Genomic DNA, 20614 nt, shown 5'->3' with positions numbered 1-20614 from the left:
TATTAACAATAAAGAGGAGGCTCTCTTTAAGTAGTCTCTTATAATTACAACCAAGAAAACTGTGCATACAGCTGTGAATATCAAAAGAGGAAGTTTGTTGAATTTTATTGAATGCTTACTATACATGAGAAGGAAGTTCATGAAGACTAAGATGTTGGCCTGGGATTCAGCAACTTAAACTCCTTACTGGAGGAACTTAAGTTCTTAAAGAGAATTAAGTCTTATAAATGGCCAAAGATTTTCCCAAATGGGACACTTCAAGACAGAAAAGCATTGTTTTTAATTTGAGACAAGGACTCATTATGTAACCCAGGTAAAACATTTTTTTAAAATGTAAAGACAGGCAAATAAAAGAATGAAAATGCCCAACTTTCAAAGTATGCAACTGTACAGAACACAGTAATAGAAGTTGTATTTTAAAGTATGTGTACAAAATGAATGACAGCATAAATCAGTACCATAGAAACCTTCCTCCTAGAAAGCAAACAAAGATATAACCCTTAATAAGAGGTAGGGCGGATCACATGGGCTGAAGGGCCCTGTAGTACATGGAGAAAGCTTAATCCTAAAACCATGGGCACTTGTGGTAAATCCCAGTGTCAGAACTGGGTTACCCCCCACAGTGAACTGTTGGTCAGAGAGACCCAATGAGTTCCCCAAAGCAATGAAGGCCATTGCCAAAACAGTTGGTTACCCATCAGAGCTAGATGGTAAGATCATATTGCTGAAGATAACACAGGCCACCGACACAGAGAAAGTTATACTGGACCTTAGAAGGAAGCCAGCTCCCTGCTGGGTAGCCCTCACGGTGCTGGATAGCGCTATGCAAGCTGTTGGGGAATAATGACTACCAACAGTGTGAACAAGCAGGGGATCCTGCAAGCTATGAAATCAACCAGCCAGACAATATGTACACACCTGTGCAGTATTGGCATACAATCTATGAAGGTAATCAATGGCTCTCTGAATGGATGAGGCCCACTCAGTGGGAGAGAACATCAACTTGGTACTGAGAGCCAAGTCAGAATCCAATGGATAGGAAGGTCATATATTCCAGAGAGAAGATTCCAATGTTCTTTAGCTAAGAAGAGTGGCTATGTACATAAAAAGTCTTTTAAATGATTATATGCTTATCATCTTTAATCCACATGTAATATGTTCATGTGGTAAAGTACACATTTCATTAAATGTATATAAAGGAGGTTATTAGGTAAAGTCAGTTGGGATTGACCTTGTGAATAGAGTGAAAATATGTTATCCCCAATTTTTATGATCTAATTACAATAATTTCTCTTCAAGAAAGACAGAACTATCTTGTCCAACCTGAATGCAGAACCCAGATTTATCTTGCACAGTGAAAGTACTTAAAGGTGGCTATTTGTCTAGATAATAAGTAGGAAGGAAAGAAGAAAGGCTGCGGTGGTTTGGCATTCCCATCTGTCTACCTTACAATTAGCCAGAATTCTTTTACGTCCTTCTACTGTAGTTGTTCCTACTGAAGTGGAGGAGAGGGCAGGAAGCTATTCTTGGACTTCTGCTGCTGAAGTGAGGGATATGATAGGAGCCATGATTGGACTTCTACTACTGAAGAGTGGGGAGAGGACAGGAGCCATGCTTGACTTCCGAGATTGAGGGGGAGGGTGGGGAGCCATGCTTGGTTTCCTAGTTCTGAGCTTGGGGGAAACTGGGCATGGTAATGCATGCCTTTAATCCCAGCACTCAGAAGGCAGAGGTAAGAGGATTGCCATGACTTCAAGAACAGCCTGGGACTACAGAGTGAGTGCCAGGTCAGCTTGGGCTAGAGTGAGACTCTACCTCAAAACAACAACAAAAATCCCCCAAAAATGAGGTTGGGGAAGAGTGTGGCTAATCATGCTTGGACTTCTGCTACTGAGGTGGGGGAGAGGATAGGGGCCATGATTGGACTATTACCACTGAGGTGGGGGAGAGAATAGGGGCCATGATTGGACTATTACTAGTGAGATTGGATAGAGTATGGGGAACCATGCTTGCACTTCTACTTCTGAGGTGGGCATGAGAGTGAGGAATCATGTGCCGAAATATGGTACATAAAAAGTAAGACCTAAGAAGTTATAGGAAGCAAGTGCACCCTGTACCTTTTCATCTTCCTAATTTAGGACCCCAAGTTTCATAGTTTAACTTTAGCTACCTTCAGTCCACATTTTCTAATGATTTGAGTCTCGACATTATGCTTATTCTGTCAAATTCTAACACACTGGTTTGTGTGCCCCACAGCTTGGCAAGGCTTTTTGTCTTCTCATGATTTGGATCTTTTTACTAGTGGTTTTAACTGAAAGCACTTGGAAGACACTCTTTAGTTGGCAGAGCTGGCTGACATTGGCTGAGTGGAGTCAGGGGTTACTAAACACTCTATAATGCATAGGAGGGTTCCACAACAAAGAATTTTCCAGCTCAAAATATCATGTGTGAAAGTTAAACTTTTACACAAATGTTTATACACCTCCTTTGTAGTAACTTGAGAGAAATATTATTTTGGTTCCCATGACAAGGTGGAATTAAGGTAAATGGAATTTGGGGAAAATATATGCAGGTCATAAATAGGAGGTAAGAAAAAAAGCAAACAGAGGGATTTTGGAAAAAAAAATGAGTCGGGAAGTTTCTTCTACAGTGAGCATGCAGTATTTTTTAATTATTATTATTTTTTTTTGTGTGTGTTTGTGTGAGACAAAGTTTTATTGGGTAAAAAAAGATGGAAAAAGAAAGAAACTGGTGCATCCAAAGGTTGGGATTTCAGGATGCAGCCCCGAACTGTTCGGAGTGCCAGCTTTTATTGGAAATAACTACATGATGTTTATACTGTTAAACAAGGGGTCTGTTACAAGAAGTCACAAGGTTACATAGGTCACATAGGTGGAATGGAGTCAAGAAATATTCTATGCTATGTAATCACAAAGATACTTAGAAACAAAGATATACAGGAAGGTCATGGTACATTATACCGAGGGATTATCTCATTGCTTAGGTAACAGTAAACACCTATATTGCACAGAGGGATCATCCCATTCCTTTCACATTTCAATATCCATTTTCCCCTCTGATATGACACTAAGTCAAATCCTTGACTGTGAAGAACATTGTCTAGGTTATTTTCATCTAAGGGGGTGAATTGCATCCACAATATCATGAGTTTAACAGAATTTATTCTATTCTTTATATATCTACTTAGAGCATTAATTCAGGGTCCTATGGTAAGGCCTAAGGGCAGTAGTATCAGGGGGCCAGCAATAGAGGAGATAAGGGTGGTTATTCACAGAAATCAGCTAAACTTAGACTGCAACCAATTATTAGTGGATTGTTTCTGAAGTTCTCTTTGTCTGAGATTTTCTCTAACTAAAGCCAGTGTATTTTGGATTATTCCCAACTGATTGGCATGAAAGCAGCAAGTGTTACCTAAAGCCATACATAGGCCCCCTTGTTTCAGAACAAGTAAGTCTAATCCTCTTCTATTTTGTCCCCTCCACATTCACAGCTGTTGGAGTGGTTAGGATGGCCTGGTGGGGGCCCTTCCAATCTCCCAATATGGTGTCTCTTGATCTGAATTCTGTCACTGGGCTGGAAGGGATGGGGGCAAACAGGGTGTGTCTGAAAAGCAGCCTTGACTGCCAGAACAATGGACTCTTGGACTCTTTGTAAGACTTGGATAGGAAGAAGTCAGTTGTCTGTTCAAGACCCAACCATGGCAGGATGGGGGGTTCCATATATAATTTTAAAAGGAGTAACTCCTTTTACATAAGGGGTACACTGGGCCCTTAACAGGGCAAAGGAAGGAGTCCCACTCATCCTTCGCTGGTCTCTAGGGTTAATTTAGTTAAAGTCTCCTTCAAGGTCCGATTCATCCTTTCTACCTGTCCTGAACTTTGGGGATGATAGGTGCAATGTAATTATCAATTAATCCCCAACATCTTGGTCAATTCCTTAGTGTTTTTTGACAAAGGCAGGCACATTATCTGATCTTATCTTGAGGCACAACCCATGTGTGTGGGGGGGATTATCTTCTCTAACAATTCCTAAGTCACTCACTATTGGGCTGTCAATGATAAATCCTTCCTTGGGATGTTCAAGACCAGGTGTTCAACTCCTAGCATTACCACTGTCACCATCACCAAAGCAACAAAGATGCAAAGGACATAATGCTAGATAATCAGATCTAACATATCTCTTAAAACTGTTTACAGGGCTAGAGAGATTGCTCAGTGGTTAGGTATGCAAGCATGAGGGCCTGAAGGGGCCTGAGACTGTCTGAGTACAAGTCTCTAGATTCCATGTAAATAATTGGGCATGGCCAAGTACACTTGTAACCCCAGTGTGGCGGAAGAGCAGAGACCTGAGAATTGTCAGAGCCCTGGGGGTGGGGTGCCACACCATACCACATTACACACACAAAGAGAAAGAACAAGACAAAGCAAAGCCAAAACAAAAGAAAATAATAAAACAAATCAATAAACTGTTTACACTATTTGTATTGAAGAAACACTATTGTTGTCCTTTTAATTTCAAAGGTAATAAAGGAATGGCAAAGTACATGCTCAAATCCAACAGCACAGAAGTGTAGAAAGTACGCTTCTTGTTTTTGCTATGCTTATGACATTTTATAGTCAGTTTATGATGTATAAGTATAGTTTCCATATTTTATAATTATCTTAATTAGGTTTGTTTACAATGAAACTTTTGGAAGTCATTTTGTCATCTCATACTTTGTAGATAACCATTTAAAACAATTATTTTATTATGGAAGATTTTAAACATACACAGGGATAGAGAAAGGAGTAATGAACGTATGTACTTCCTTGTCCAGTTTCAATCTCATTTTATGTGTACATGCTTCCTAAATGCACTGTGCTGTTTTATGGTATCTAGATATATCATTGCCATTGACTATTCAGAAAAATCACTAAGATTCATCATAAAGCCCCTTTAACCACAGTATGCGTACTTTCATGTAAAAATTTACAATGTCAAAATTTTCCAGATTATCCCATACTTTTGTTGATTTAACTAGAATTGATGAAATTCCCCAGTGTCTCCTTCCTGCTTTGCCGCATGCATTTTGTAGAAGAGACTGAGTAGGACATGTGGCCGTGTGCTTCCTTTGCCGTCCTTCAGCCTCCTCCTACTGAAGGTTGGTGCAGGGGATGTGGAAGGAGTGGATGGTGACCATTTACTCCACCAGATTTCACTAGAAAGGATTGTTACAGTAGCTGTCAAGTGTTCTTGCACACTTTTTTAATCCTATACTTGGAAGGCAAAAGCAAGAGGACCATAAGCCCCAGTCCAGCCTTTTTGCATAGCAAGATGCTGCCTTAAACAAACGAACAACAACACAAAGACCAGTTTGTGCTGGACATATCGAGGGGCTGCATATCCAACTTCTAACACAGGTTGTCTTCCCAAAGGATTTGCATTGGTAGTTTTGATTATTTTTAATGATTAGTGATGACTTTGAAACCCAAGGCCTGCTTCCCTCTGTGATAAACTGAACAGAACTAGAATTGGGAGTATGTAGTCTGCATGACTGCTTGGAATTCTCCACCTCTCTCCCACTCTCTGTGTATGTGTGGTGTGTGTATGTGTACGTGTAAAGATGTGTGTGCCTCATATGCATAGTGCAGAGGCCAGAGGAACATTGAGTACCCTCCTCTTTTGCTCTTTACTTCCTTGAGACAGGGTCTCTCAGTGAGTCTGAAGCGACTGTTCTTTGAGCCGACTGGCTGACCAGTGAGCTCAAGGGATTCTCCTGTCTCTGCTCCTTTCAGGACTAGGGTTACAAGCGTGTGTGACTACTCTGGAGTCTTATGTGAGTGCTGGGGGTTGAACTCAGGTCCTCATGCTTGCAGGGCGAGTGTTCTTACCCACTCAACCATCTCCTAGCCCGAAAGATTCATGGCAACTATTTCACTTGAGACAGTTGGCATATTGTTAAATACACATTTACTAGAGTTAGCCCATCAGATAGTGATGGTACCTTACACTTCTTATCATGCTTGTCTGGTGTTAGGACAGTGCCATCTTGAAATGCCGCTTGTGCTGCACGTGAGAGGTGAACACGTTCATCAAGCGCTAGGCTTCTCTCCCATCTCTCCACTAAAGAGGTTCTTTCCTAATTTTTTCTCTTGTGTTCATAGCAGATCAAAAAAAAAAAAAAAGTTGAGAAAAAAGGTTAGGGTATACAGATAAAAATATTTAAAAATGATTGCTAGGTCTATACTATTTAAATAAAGGTTATGTTCTCATTTTGGGGAAATATTTTCTCCCTCATACGTATGTAGTACATTTTACTATTTCAGTGAAAAATTTTATATCAAACTTTATATTATCAGATGATTTTTTTCAATGATTTGACTCTGATTTCTTGTATTTTAGTACTGGGTAGTTTCTCAGGTTTACTGTGTTATGGTTCTCTGTTTGCTATAGGCTTTCAACAGACATTACATCTCTCTTCTTATGAAATTATAACTCCTTGGAGATTAACTAGAGACAGAAGAGAAGCCCCAAGGCCCTATTCAAAACTGGTGAGTTATCTTTTGGAAATATGACTATAATGAATTTTTCCCTTTTTCTTTTCTTAATGAAAGGTGGTATTGACAGCAGTGATTGGTTCAGGGAATAAATAGATGCTCATTAATTGGAATAGCACCATATGGTACTGGTATCCATGGGACATTATGCCACTATAAGTGACTGAGCTGCAGTATCTTTTTGGTTTTTTGAGGTAGGGTCTTACTCTAGCCCAGGCTGACCTCTGCTTCCTGAGTGCTGCCATTAAAGGCCTGTGTCACCACCACCACGGCTGCCTGGCTTTTTTTTTTTTTTTTTTTTTTTGAGATAGGTCTCACACTAGCCCAGGCTGACTTGGATGGAACTCAGTCTGTCATCTGGCCTCAAAACTCACAGTGATTCTCCTGCTTCTGCCTCCCAAGTGCTGGAATTAAAGGCATGTGCCACCCTGCCTGACTGTTTCTTTTTATTTGTAAGGACAAAATGATCAACTCAGAACACAACAAAATGCAATCTGTGATGGGGCTGGGATGCCAGCTAGACAAATTCCCAGTCCCTAGCTGCCCATTACTGGCCACAGCAGTTTTATTGTGATAATAAGAACTAACCTCCCTCTGATAGTGAGAGAATGTTTCATGTGGCATCTTCAGTGACCCTGGTGAGTAGCAGTGCATTAAGTATCCACATGCCATAGCTTAGACTATTTACTCAAAAAATGAGTTTTATTTTCATGTTGGAAGACCCTACCTGTGTTCATAATGTGGTGATCAATGCACCAAAGCATTCTTAAGCCATTTTTTTAATTGTACAGTTTGTTCAGAAATAATGTATTTAGACTCCAGCTGACTTTGTAGCTACTTCAGTTGTATAGGCATTCATCTAACGTTAATGAGATTTTATATAGTGAAGTGTAAGCCTCTGAACTACTGATGTAGCTGTAAGGTGGCTTGCATATTATTCAAGGACAGAGCATGCAAAAATAACACTGGGCTTAAAATGAGCAGCTTTTAGTTTTAGTCCTTCCCTTGGGATGTAATTGGCTTAGCCATCCAACTTCATTTGCTGATCTATAAGTGAAGAACAAAAGACCAAGATCTTCAATTAGGATAATTTATAATTTTCATTTGCTTTAGGTTTGAACTGGACCATTTGTTTTTGTTTTGTCTTAAGATAGTTCTATTATTTTCTCCCTTTTTTCACTTGGTGGTGTTTTTTTTTTTTTTGTTTTTTTTTGTTTTTTTTTTTTTTTTTTTAGCATGGTACTGTACTTTCTAATTCATTGCATCTGATTGTATCTTCATCGTTATTGCCCATGATGACCCTCTGTGTGACTATAATAACAGCTCATGTGTATGCATTGAAAATAGTTTTAGATGCATTAGAGCACATTGCACTGGATTTTGGCCCTTCAACATATAAGTGTAATTTACTCATTCAGAAAACATTGATTGTCTGTTATGGTTGACATTGCATAGACATTGGGGATATGCAGAGAACAAAGGAGACAATCCATGCCTCTATGGGACTTTCCTTTGTGGTGGGAGAGAAATACTATATACAGATGGATAGATGGTGTGCAATGCTTAGATAGAGAGCTTGGGAGGGCTATCAGTGGTGGTGTAGGGTAATAGTGTGTGTTTTAAGATAGGTTGCCTGGGGATGCCTTAAAGATCAGAGGATCTGGAGTAAACCCCATAGGTTCCTCTGTTAAAGACCTGGTTACAGCCTGTGGTACTATTGGGAGTGGAAGAGCCATTAGGAAGTGGGCCTGTAGAAGGCAGTTGTTACTGGGTGTGCCTCTAAGGAGATACTGGGACCCCAGCCCCTTCCTCTCTGCTTCCTAGCCACCACAAAGGGCAGCTTTGCTCTGAAGTGCTCCCCACCATGTTTTTGTCTCAGTACCCTGCCTCAAATCAGTGGAACTACTGACCTCGGAGTCTGTGAGTCAGAACACACTTTTCTCCTTCAGGTTGACTCAGGTATTTTGTCACAGTGACAGAAACTGGCCCACACAGGAGGGAAGTAAGCAATCTTGGCAGTTGTTTTGAGGCTAAATACTGTATTAACAAGTAATATTCAGATTTTCAGAATTATTCCCAGTGCAGATGACATTGGTAGTTTTACTTTAGCCAAGAACAGATGAGATAAGTGACAGCTGTGAGGATGGAAGGAGCTTGCTGTTAGTGAGGTCTCAATGACAATTGAAGTAGATAGCAGAAATTTTCTGTTCTTACTCAGGATGTGGCAGTCATGTGCTTAGATCCAGAAATTATCTAGTCATTAGAAGACATTGGTTAAGGTTGAAGATATAGATTAGTGCTTTCCCGGAAGCTTAAGTACTGACCATTGGAACCCCAGACCCTATATAAAATCTAGAAGTTATGGAAGGTGTCTATAATACCAGCATACCCACAGTGAGGCAGGCAGCTGAAACAGGACAACTTCCAAGAAGCTCATAGTCCAGCTAGCCTGTGAACACATCATGCTGAATAGCAACAAGAATTAGAGACTGCCTCAAAACTAGGTCTGAGGGCCGAAGAGATGGCTCAGCGGTTAAGGCGGTTGCCTGCAAAGCTTAATGACCCAGGCTCAGTTTCCCAGTACCCACATAAAGCCAGATGCACAAAGTGGCACACGTGTCTGGAGTTAGTTTGCAGTGGCTGGTGGCCCTGGTATACCCATCCTCTCTGTCTGTTTTCTCCTCTATCTTTATTATTACAACTAAATAAACATATTAAAAATTAACCATAACCATATTAAAAGAACAAAAAAATAACTATGTCTGACCCCACAAGGTTGTCCTTTGATTTCTGTAGTGTGACATGGCACATACATGCCAAGACTCACACACACACCCTGGAAAAAAAGAAGTAATTGGTTGATGTCCCCTTAGAGAGGAGATCAAAGAGATCATGATTTTAATTCATTCTGTCACCTGATGTCATTAATCTTATCTAATCATGAATTCACTATGTAGTAGACCTCTTTATTACTATGTAGTGAGATCTTGATCCTCATGCCTCCATCTCCCAAGTGCTGGTATTACAGGTGAGTGTCACCATACCTGAAGACTTTCACTTTTATTAAAGAGTTAAGGCAAAGTTGAACCCCTTGTTCTGGAGCTCACATTATGCATTTCTGGCTAATGAAATGATGATTGTTAGGTGTATTAGTCAGCTTTCTGTCACTGTATTTAAATCCTGGAGATAATGAACTTACAGAGCCTATTTTTAGCTCACAGATTTGGAGGTTCCAGTCCGTGATCCATTGGCCCCATGGCTTAGGGCTTTAATGAGAAGGCATATGGTAGGAATGTAGGGCAGAATATATTATTTATCTTATAAGTAAGGAGAAAGAGAAATGGGGGGGTTTGGCCTCCCACATTCTTGAAGGGTTTCTTCCCAATGACTAGGGACTGCTCATCAGACCACGGCTACTAAACATCATTGTACCTCCAAGGTTCAAATCTTGTCCTTCGGGACCAACCCTCACAGACATAAAGTGTGCTAGTGGGCTTGCCATGTCTATGCACGGTGAGTCCTCAGTCCAGAGATGCCAGCGAGAGCAGGGAGACGTGGCTTTTAGAACTGATGAAATGAGGTGAGCCACATAAAGATAGTCACTAGAGAGTACAGATTTCTTTTGCGTTTTGCCTAACTAGATATTATCTTGAAAGAGAGGGGTAGATTTCATTTATATAAAAGAGCTGCAGGAAACATGATAGTGCTCTTAGAAATCACACTGGGCATACAACTGAGTCAAGAATGGTAGCTCAGGATTGACTTTCCCGCCTCTTCTTCATGATATGTTGAAAAGTAATTAAAAGGTGCTATTTTATTGTCTTCCCTTCTCTGCATTTAGGTGTCTTATGTCATCCAAGCTCAAGGAAAGCAGCATATTATTCATTTGGAAAGAAACACGTAAGAAACTTCATTTACTTTAGCCTTTCAGTAATTTTATTTTTCCCAAGTAGCATATTGATTTTCTAGATAGATATTGTTTAGTAGATTATGAACCCAGAATTAGCTAGATTTAGTTCTTCATGCCACAGCTCTGCATTGGCAGGCCTACCTCTGGGGAAATTCACAGGAGTTTGTGCTATGAGGCTGGATAGACTGACTTCAAAGATGAAAGGGTGGAGAGAAGCCAAGCATCTCTAGTGTGTTCTTTTCACATTTACCTCTAGAGGGAGTGTAGGGTGTGTGTGTGTGTGTGTGTGTGTGTGTGTGTGTGTGTGTGTACTCACAAGAAAGCATACTTGCATGGAGGGAGTGGTAAGGAGGGAAAATGCAGTAACAGAACAGGATTCAAAAATCTTCAAGCTGCCTATCTGCCTGTTCACAAAGATATCTGTACCAGGAACGGACACAGTACTATGAGACAAGGAAAAGCTCAGGTAGTTTTTGAGAGGTCCACATGCTTCCAGACATGGCACTGGGGATCTTTTAATATTTGCAGGGACTGCTTTGCTCCAATTTAGTAGCCTTGACAGGCTTTGGATTTTCAGATGAGCTGAGACACAATTTAATTGAGGATTTTTTTTAACTTTGAAAATACACTTATTGTAACTAATAAATATAACATCTGACAGATAATTTTAAACATTTGAGGATTTTCATACCAGCCTTGCTGGTCATGCAGCTAAGGTCAGGATGGTGAAGGTGGATGAAATCCATCATCCTTTTAACTCTAAATAATATGCACAGTTGGTCCTGGTCTTTCCTGGGGAGTTTGAATGTGGGCACATCTTAAAATATGGATTAGACCTGGGCTTTCAGGCTTGCAAACAAGCACCCTTGACTGCTGAGATATCTCCCAGCTCCAAGACTGACTTTTAATATCTGCGAGACTCTGTTGCTTTCTCCTTGGTTTGCTTATGTTTTGTTTGCTTTCTTTTTCTTTTTTCTTATTAATTAGTCTTTTACTCAGTGAATACAGTCAAGTTGGTACCATTGTTAGGCTGGTCCATGTCCTACCCCCTCGCCCCGCCCCTCCTTGTTGAGGTGTATGCCAAAAGCACAAAGAGGCACATGCATCTGGAGTTTTGTTTGTGGTGGCAAGGCATTCATTCACTCTCTAACCTTCTCCTCTCTTTTTTTTCTCTCAAGTAAATAAGCAAAAATATTTTCAAAAAGTCAGTCTTGAAATTTGTTTCCATAGTTCTATATGATCTATAGAGAAGTTATCTTGCTCCTCAATAATATGCTTATTACATTTAAAAATGGAATAGTATAAGAAGCAGCCATGAGAAGCTATCACATGCAAGCCCCAGTTTTAAGCAATTTCTGAAAAAATATTAAAATAAATCCCCATTTAAATGGCAAAATTTAAAAATATGAATTAGCACATCTCAGGTCTGAAGGCCCGCAGATTAGCTCAGAGTCATTGGCCTTGCTGTGAGAGAGCCAAGCTCTTTGGGTGTGGGAGGAGGCTTTGGGAATTGGGAATCACCATTTTCTTCAACTAGTGATGGCAGAAATTTGTCTTGTACTTAAGGAGGTTAAGGCAGCAAGTGCTTTTTGTTCACACAGCTCCAAAAACCATATCAAAGTGTTTCCTTAAATCTGGCCTACTGTCAAACAAGTTAATTTCTTCTTTTCTTATGAACTATATCATAAAAAATCAGGGACACTGTGTTATGCTTATTGCAACCAGTATATTATGCTACCAGAACAAGTTATATCTTAAAGAATGCACAGTTTTTCAGATTCAAAAATGTTTATGAGCTTTTAGTTTTTTTTTTAAAGACTATGTATTTATTTATTTAATAGACAGAAAGGGTGGGAAGAGAGTATATGGACATTCCTTTGCAGGGCCTCATGCCATTGCTAAAGAATTCTAGATGTGTGCACCACTTTATGCATCTACCTTTACATGGGTACTGGGGACTTTAACAAGGGTCCTTGGGCTTTAAAAAAAACAAGCATCTTTAACCACTGAGCAACTTCTCCACCCCTCTTGAAAAACATCTCTTTAAATTTTTGGTTTTAAGTGGCATAAAGATTGTTTTTATTAAGAACATACTTTGCATGGATATATCATGTGTTGGTTCCATCTTTTCTGTCCTCTCTGCCCCCATTCTTCAGGGGACCTCCTCAGTGGGGTTGCTGGTATTCCCCTTAGGGTTGTGGATTATGCATTGTAGGAGGGAGCAACAGTGAATTACTGTGGGGAGGCAATGTGCATGACACCCCTACTATGGCTCTTAAAATCTTTCTGCCTTATTGAATCAGACTCAATCACCCTTTTTACTTCTATTGGTTTTTTTTGTTTGTTTGTTTTTCAAGGTAGAGTGTTACTCTAGCCCAGGCTGACTTGGAATTCACTCTGTAGTCTCAGGATGAGCTTTCAGTTTTAAGGTAGCACATTCTTTTATAAAAATGGATCAGGTGAAAGTTTTTTTTTTTTTTTTTTTCCTCCCTGCCTTCCTTCCTTTTCCTTCTTGGAATAATGCCTTATGAGTTGTGCCCTTGGATGTTGATACTCAGTACATTTAAATGGCATGTTTTATTCCTCTTTCAGAGACCTTTTGCCTAAAGATTTTGTAGTTTATACCTACGACAAGAAAGGGACTCTGATCTCTGACCATCCCAATGTACAGGTAATACATTTTCTTGTGACATTTAAAATCCTTGTATTTTTGAAGTAAGTTCTAGTCGGACAGTCAGGACTGTCCCACTGTTCCCCTGTGTGATACCTTTGGCATTGTGACACATGGATGGCCCTAGGGAAGTTGGGTTTATTTACATAGACTGATCTATACCTACAGCTCTTCTTACTTAGTAATAAAAATCCTTCCTGATTATGAAGGGGAGAAGTTTGATATGTTCTGAAAATAGAAGTTTGTAATATTTTGGTTGAATGTCAGTATTACTAAAACCACATTTTACTTCCTTTTGTCAGTATTATCTAGCAAAAAGACCACTTGTTTGCTGTTATGATTTTTTTTAATTTTGTTCATTTTTATTTATTTATTTGAATGTGACAGAGAGAAAGACACACACACACACACACACACACACACGGGGGGGGGGGGGCGAGTGAGAGGGAGGGAGGGAGGGAGAATGGGCGCACCAGGGCTTCCAGCCACTGCTAACGAACTCTAGACGTGTGCGCCCCCTTGTGCATCTGGCTAACATGGGTACTGGGGATGCGAGCCTCGAGCTGGGGTCCTTAGGCTTCATAGGCAAGCTCTTAACCACTAAGCCATCTCTCTAGCCCTGCTGTTATGATTCTGATGTTTTGCTGATAACATACTTTCCTGAAGAAGTGTGGTCCTACCCACATTGCTCAACAGAGTCCTCTGGGAAAACAGTAGGCCTGGAATTGTCAAAGTCATCTTGGCCCATGCCACACTTGGTGGTGTGTGTTTTCTTCCGGAGCACAAACTTTTCCAGTTTTGAAGGAAAGCTTTGTGGCCCCTGTTAGTGGTTAGGTATTACCTGTTTTCTCTTCTGTGGTTATGTTCATGAGGAATACTTGCTCCCATTCACTGTGTTCCATTTTCCCTGAACGTGATGCTCTGCTAGATGGAGTTATGCGAGTCATGCACTTTTGTAGCATTCTCCAAATAAATAGAAAGCAGATCTTTAGTTTGTATTATTATACAAAGAAATAAGAAAATGCTGACATTGCTTTTTTGGCCCACTGTCTGCTGCCTTTGCTGAGTGCACTGCTGTTGTGCAGTGTTGAGCAGGAATGGGGTAGAGGAGAGTTCATTTACATTATAGCATAAACAGATACAAGATAGTCCAGCCAACTTTTCATCTACCCAGAGATTGCTATGGCAGCAACCCAGTTGCATTTAATGGGTACCACTTAAACAGTGACCGTAAATGACATTCTTTTCCTTTGCAGAGGGTTTTTTTTGGGGGGAGTCAGGGGAGTGGTTCTTGAGATATCACTATTGAGCTTAAACTCTGGCTCTGTGTTTATTTGCTGATGAAGCTATATCAGCTTGTCCGTGCCATAGTACCCTCACTTTAAGATGGCTTCATGAGGTTGTTTGTGAGGAAGCTTAAATAAGCTGGTACCTGTGAAAGGCTTCTAAGAAGAAAGTCTTACAATTTTCAATCAACATATAATTATTTGTTACTGAAAGAATACATATTTAAAACTGATAAAATAGATTTCAATTTTATAGAAACTTATGTGATGAAAGTTTTATAGAAGTGCAGTGCTTTGAAAAATATCAACTGAGTCACAGTGAAGTATTTCACTTAGTTTTTGATTATTTAATACTGTTCAGAAAGTGAAAATATGATTGTAGAATTGAAATAGAAATTAAAATTTCATACTCTGATTTCTTTGCATGTGACTATATTTCCAAATACAATGGCATATACTTTTGTTCATAATATACAACTGAGTAAACACTTTCCCTTAGGATTCTATTTCTTAAGATCAAACTAACTTATAAACTGTTTTCTGGCATTCATCATTAGTGTCTTTCATGAGTCTATTTTTCATGAGAAAAAAGCTTTAGAAAAATTATTTAACATGAGTTTCTCTATGAAATAAACTCCAAATTATTATGGTATCAGGACTCTGATATCTTGCAGTGTCTTAGAAATTCTTGTAACTGTGTCTCTAGTCAGTGGCTGCTCTTAGTGCCCTCTGAGAACACTCTGCCCATAGCTCCAGTGGGTGTTATGTAACCTGTCTTTGCTTCCACCAGCCCAAGCTTTCACTCCCAGCCTATGTGCTTCACAGTGACGTATGCCAGGGGCACATGTATCACAGTCTTGCAGTGTGTTTTGTTGTATTTTCAGCATTATATTGGTAAAGGGAGAATTTTATTTCCATCCTCTGAAGGTTTGTAGAAATGACTGACACAAACTATATGAGAAAATAAAATACAAATTCATTAGCATACAAAAAGGGGAAATCATGGTATAGAAGAAACCATAGAAATGTGGTTACTCACTAGCCCACCATAGTCCAGAAATCTATGTACCCTTTTCACTCTAGGGGAGGGAGAGGTGGGGAGTTCAGGGGAACATTAAATATTTTTTAGGGGGACTTTATGGGTTTGGAGAACATGAAGATACCTAGGACAAAGTCCATTGGCCCATAGAGCAGATGGTAGCTTGGTGTTGTTTCTCTATGGGACTAAGACTGAGGGCAAGGGTATATGATGAAAATCTGCTCCGGTGTGTTGCCAGATGCCAGTCATTGCTGTGATGAGCTTAGTCTTTTCTGGTTAATGAAGTTTGAGTCAGACTGAAGGCACTGGGTTTTCTTGGCAGTCAGAGTTCTTATCTGGAAAGCTACTGTTAAAAAAAGTTACTTTTTCTTTGTTTTTTGTTTTTTCCAGATAGGGTTTCACTGTAGCCCAGGCTGACCTGGAATTCACTATATAGTCTCAGCATGTCCTTGAACTCATGGCAATCCTCCTACCTCTGCTTCCTGAGTGCTGGGATTAAAGGTGTGCGCCACCATTCCCCCGCTTAAAAGTTACTGTTTTTTTTTTTATGTTAGGGATAGATACTTTGATACTGTGTAAATTCCTATTATACCTCAAATTTTACATCTGAATTTTAGTATTTTCCTGAATCAGCTGTTTCTGTGGTGGTTGTCAACCTGATGCTGTTCTAAGTTCATCACTGCTTCTTGAGTTCCTTGCTGCCTTCTCCTCTGAGGGGGACTTTCCTTTCTTACTTATGCATACCTGCATCTATTCTGAGATTCTTGATATGAGTGAAATCCTTCCATATATATTAGAGCATTTGTAGGCCTCTGGCCCTTTGACCAATTTTATATTGGGATTTTTTGCTTTTTTGACTCAGTATTCAGAAATTCTTAATGTTTAGGGATGTAAGTTACAAATATTTTCTTTTAGTCTTAGATGTCTTTTGAGATTTTCTGGTATTTCCATGTAGAAGCTTGTAGCCCAGATTGGCCTTGAACTTTCCACCCTCCCACTTCAGCCTCCCTAGTGCTGGGATTACAGACGTGTCCTAATGTGCTAGGTTCATCTGGGTTTTGAGTGTCAAGTAGATCTTCTTTCTCTTCAACCATGCTAAAGAGGAATTTACCAGTATCTTCTATGAGATCTTAATAGCTGTCAACTTTTATACTTAGATTTTTGGTCCATTTGACATTTGCTTTTATATATGGTGTGAATTTTATTCTTTTCTATATGTCTGTTAGGTGGTCCAAGCAACATTTATTAAAAAGCATGTGTTTGCCCCAGTGTTTCAGATGCTACTTTTATTGTGTACAGTTCTGCACATACTTTGGTCAGCTGAGAGATGGCCTCTCCTGTCCCTTGTTTACTACATCAGGACTACGCTATTGACTTGTGGTCTGGTGTGTGCCTTCATGTCCATAGGGCTCGGGTTCCCTGCATCTTGACTTTGCAATTGTAATGCTTTAGAAAGTCTCACAGGTACTCAAGAGTTTGGTCTGGCTAAGTGCTACTGTCCTTACATTTTTTTAAAAATTTTGTTTGTTTATTTATTTGAGAGCGACAGACACAGAGAGAAAGAGGCAGATAGAGAGAGAGAATGGGTGCGCCAGGGCCTCCAGCCACTGCAAACGAACTCCAGATGCGTGTGCCCTCTTGTGCATCTGGCTAACGTGGGTCCTGGGGAATCGAGCCTTGAACCAGGGTCCTTAGGCTTCATAGGCAAGCGCGCAACCACTAAGCCATCTCTCCAGCCCCCTGTCCTTACATTTTTTACTAGTTAATGTCTTGCTCAACATTAAACTTAACTTGGCCTGGGGAAATGGCTTAGCAGTTCAGGTGCTTGTCTGTGAATCCTAAGTACTCTGGTTCGATTCCCCAGTACCCATGTAAGCCAGATGCACAAAGGGGCACATGTGTGTCGAGTTTGTTTGTAGTGGCTGGAGGCCCTGGTATGCCCATTCTCCCTCTCTCTCTCTCTTTCTCTCTCTGCCTCTTCCTCTCTCTCTCTCAAGTAAATAAATAAATAAATACAAAAATATGGGCATAAGCTGGCCGTGGTGGTGCATGCCTTTAATCCCAGCACTCGGGAAATAGAAGTAGGAGATCACCGTGAATTCAAGGCCACCCTGAGACTACATAGTGAATTCCAGGTCAGCCTGGGCCAGAGTGAGACCTTACCTCGAAAAACAAAAAACAAACAAACAAAAAATCTGGGCATGATGGCACATGCCTTTATCCTAGCACTTGGGAGGCAGAGGTATGAAGATCACCTTGAGTTTGAGGCCACCCAGAGACAACATAGTGAATTCCAGGTCAGCCCAACCTAGAGTAAGACCTTACCTTGACAGACACCAAAAAATAAAATAAATAAAATTAAACTTAACTCTGAGGGTGGCTTCATATACAACAAATATCTGCCTAGCTGATTTGCCTGTAGAGAGGGAAGAAAATGATTTGATCAAGATGTTTCCACTCATACTGAATTGTCACCTTGCATGGGCCTTCACCATCTCACATGTCAAGTGCTGCTGATGTTGCTTGTGTTGATTGTCATTTAAAATGCTAAATGTAGGCTGGAGAGATGGCTTAGCAGTTAGGTGTTTGCCTGAAAAGCCACAAGACCCAGGTTCAAGTCCCCAGGACCCATGTAAGCCAGATGTACAAGTTGGCACATGTATCTGGAGTTCGTTTGCAGTGGCTGAAGGCTCTGCATGCCTCCCTTTTTTTTTCTCTCGCTCCCTCAAATAAAAATTTAAAAATATTTAAAATATTAAATGTGATATTACACTGTCTGGTTCTCCTTGTGACCTGAAAGGTCACTGGGGCAGAGCTGTCTGTAACTCATATCCTCTAGAATTATACATACTTATTGGGTGAAGGAGATTGTTTTCATGTAGTCTGAAAATACAATGTTTACCAAAAGACACCAATAACATAACACTTTTTAGATTACTGACCATAGGAACTTTTCTTAGCTTTCCAGTTTCTATGGTGATTTTACAGCCATAAAATGGTATTTAAGATAATACATATCTTTTCTTTAGAACCATTGTCATTATCGGGGATATGTGGAAGGAGTTTCTAACTCATCTGTTGCTCTTAGTGACTGTTTTGGACTCAGGTAAGGAATTTTCTGTATCTGTTCTCTTCTCCTTTTTTCCCTTATTTTTCCTATCTTTGTCTCCAAAAATCAAGTGATTTGGGATCTTAACAAGATGTGGTGCTTTAATGTTGCTGAAGGCCCTTATTCTTCAGAGATTCTTGGAATGTTTAGGAAATGTCATAATTGAATTTTCATATCTACTGAAGAAATTTAATTTTTGAGACTTCAAAATAATATATGCTATTTAAAACGAAATACATTTTAAATTTCTCTAGTACTGTTTATAAAGTTTTTACTTGTATTATTTCATTGAAGTCTCATAAGGACTGTAGAAGGGCTTATTATCATCAGAAACACTAAATCACATATCAGCTAAGTTATAAGGTTACAGTTACATGCATTGAAGGTCTTGACAGTGTGACACTATGCTGGTTAGTTGACTGCACTCATAGGTATTTTGATTCTCAAACTAGCTGTTAGAAAATGACTCTTACTACCAGGAAATGTTCTGGGTACTGTGTTAGTAATACATTAAATAATCTAGCTGTCAGACCAATACTATGCAGAACGTATACTGAGGCAGAGTTGCATAGAGTGTCTGGGCTAGTTGAAAAGATATCTGGGGTCCTGACTGGTCCCAGGCCCTGAGCTTATTCAGCTGCAGGGCCGCAGTGCTGTTGAGTGGCTCGCAGAGGTGCGGCTGGGGAGGGCAGAGTTGCCTTTTTGTATTTGTCTGCTGGACTCTAGCCTGTATCATTTCCTGTCTGTGGTTCTGTACCTTCGTATTTGTGTCAGGAAGTAGGACTTGAATTGGGGTTTTCTGACTTTTTACTGTGCATTTTTTTTTAAAAAATGGTGTTTATGTGATATACCATCTAGGGGATTGCTACATTTAGAAAATGGCAGTTTTGGGATTGAACCTCTGCAGAACAGCTCTCACTTTGAGCACATACTGTATCCAATGAATGATGTCCACAAAGAGCCTCTGAAATGTGGAGTTTCTAACAAAGATACAGAGAAGGAAACCACAGAGGATGGCGAGGAGGAGCCTCCCAGCATGACTCAGCTACTACGTGTAAGGAAACAATGCTTGCAGGACTCAGACTCTTCAAAGACCATTTATTTATTCATTAAAGTGGCACTTAGCATTTTTACCCAACTACTGCCTAAATACTATTATTGGGTGGGATCCAGGGCATAAGAAGATGATCAATGTATAGTTCCTGCTACCAAGTTGGGGACTGGTAGAGTGTGGGTTTTGGAAATAGGGCTTAAGTCTAAACAGTAATCCCCTTTAGACTTGTTGCAGAATCACCCATAACACTATTCAGAGAGCAGTGGAGGTTTTACTTAGATACCTCATGAACTCTAGAGTGGTGTGGAGAGAGAGCGAGAGATTTGGATTTTGGACGTTAATTACCTCAGCTGTCTTCCAAGGATACTTCATGTCCCTAGTTTTGAGGCATTTTGAGGATGTCCTGATTCACTTTTAGACAGCGATGGTTCTGGGCTGGTTCCACCCAGCCTATTTTCTTTCTACAGATGGCATGAACCATGTTGGAAGAGGCATTTTTGATTTTTGAGGTTGGGTTTTGCTTCATTACCTAGGGTGGTTTTGAACTCCTGGGCTCCAGGTATGCTCCTGCTTCAGCCTCCCAAGTAGCTGAGACTGACGGCACACATTACAGTGTTGGCTTAAGGCATACTTTAAATTAATTGACAATTGTCTATGGCATTATTTTTACTTTCTCTTCTGTCCCTTACTCTAGATTATTGGAAGAGTATTACATATTTGCTTTTTCTATCTTGCATGAATTTCTTTAAAATGACAAAACTAAGCTATCTCTCCCCCACACCCCTGCAGGTAGGGTCTCACTTCAGCCAGTCTGACGTAGAGCTGACTCTGTAGCCCCAGGATGGCCTTGAACTCATGGTAGTGTCCTATCTCTGCCTCCCAAGTGATGGGGTGAAAGGCATGTGCCACCATGCCCAGCTTAAGCCAGGTTTTGAAGTAATAATCCTGTTCCAACTTCTGCTTTTAGATTTTAGTGGACTTTTTTTCT

General features: G+C 40.1%; 1 protein-coding gene across 1 annotated transcript in view; it reads left to right on the top strand.

Moving 5' to 3' along the window:
* The window catches only part of Adam9 (ADAM metallopeptidase domain 9), a 99516-nt gene that overhangs the window by 5870 nt on the left and 73032 nt on the right, over nucleotides 1–20614 (top strand). The window contains exons 2-6 of the mRNA XM_045131546.1: nucleotides 6454–6551; nucleotides 10399–10457; nucleotides 13060–13138; nucleotides 18493–18569; nucleotides 19431–19626. Coding sequence (XP_044987481.1) covers nucleotides 6454–6551; nucleotides 10399–10457; nucleotides 13060–13138; nucleotides 18493–18569; nucleotides 19431–19626 — 509 coding nt within the window. The remainder of the gene's footprint in view (nucleotides 1–6453; nucleotides 6552–10398; nucleotides 10458–13059; nucleotides 13139–18492; nucleotides 18570–19430; nucleotides 19627–20614) is intronic.

The sequence above is a fragment of the Jaculus jaculus genome, chromosome 12 (genome assembly GCF_020740685.1).
Source record: "Jaculus jaculus isolate mJacJac1 chromosome 12, mJacJac1.mat.Y.cur, whole genome shotgun sequence".
Lineage (NCBI taxonomy): Eukaryota > Metazoa > Chordata > Mammalia > Rodentia > Dipodidae > Jaculus > Jaculus jaculus.
This window is presented reverse-complemented; position numbering and strand designations above follow the sequence as displayed.